Source organism: Eimeria mitis, genomic scaffold (genome assembly GCF_000499745.2).
Source record: "Eimeria mitis Houghton genomic scaffold, Emh_scaff3043, whole genome shotgun sequence".
Classification (NCBI taxonomy): domain Eukaryota; phylum Apicomplexa; class Conoidasida; order Eucoccidiorida; family Eimeriidae; genus Eimeria; species Eimeria mitis.
The window spans coordinates 6032-6719 of NW_013571389.1; the positions used below are offsets into that span (position 1 = coordinate 6032).

General features: G+C 54.1%; 1 protein-coding gene across 1 annotated transcript in view; it reads right to left on the reverse strand.

Annotated features, from left to right (window-relative positions):
- EMH_0061690 (uncharacterized protein) overlaps nucleotides 1–581 on the reverse strand; it is a gene marked incomplete at both ends in the record, with an annotated part of 2733 nt that extends 2152 nt beyond the window's left edge. The window contains one exon of the mRNA XM_013497950.1: nucleotides 176–581. Coding sequence (XP_013353404.1) covers nucleotides 176–581 — 406 coding nt within the window. The remainder of the gene's footprint in view (nucleotides 1–175) is intronic.
- Nucleotides 582–688: the final 107 nt, after the last annotated feature.

Consider the following 688-nt stretch of genomic DNA (forward strand, 5'->3'; position numbering starts at 1 on the left):
GCAGCAGCTTCTGCTGCTGCTGCTGCTTCTTCATATGCAGCAGCAAGATCCATAGAAACACAAAAAAATAAATTATGGTGTCTTTGTCTTTCTCTTTTGCTGCGCGGGCGGTGCAGCAAACCAAAACTCTTAGCAGGGGGCCGCAGCAGCAACGAAGAGGAAGAAAAAAACATACAGCCTCCTGCTGCTGCTGCTGCTGCTGCTGCTGCTCCTGCTGCTGCTGTTGGTGGTGGTGGTGGTGGTGGTGGTGGTGATAGTGCTGCTGTGAATGCTGCTGCTGATCCTAGCGGTGCTACTAATGCTGCTGCTGCTGCTGCGGCTGCTGCTGTTGGTCGCCTCCATCGCAGGTGCACAGCTAGCTGCTGCTGCTGCTGCTGCTGCTGCTGCTGCAGCGACACAGCAGGGGCGATCCCCCTGCTGCTGCTGCTGCTGCTGCTAGCGCATCTTGTAGCTGCTGCTGTTGCTGCTGTTGCTGCTGCTGCTGCTGCTTGGCGATGCAGACCTCCTACACCTGCTGCTGTTTGTGGTTTGTGAGTTTGCTGCAGCAGGAAAGAAGGAAACCCCCAATAGATTTGCTGCATGGGCAGTACCGCCATACATAACTAAACCCTAACCCCCAAACCCTAAACCCCACGAAGAAGCTATATCGATGCTCCGCTATAAACCCTGTTGTTCTTAGTTATATGAT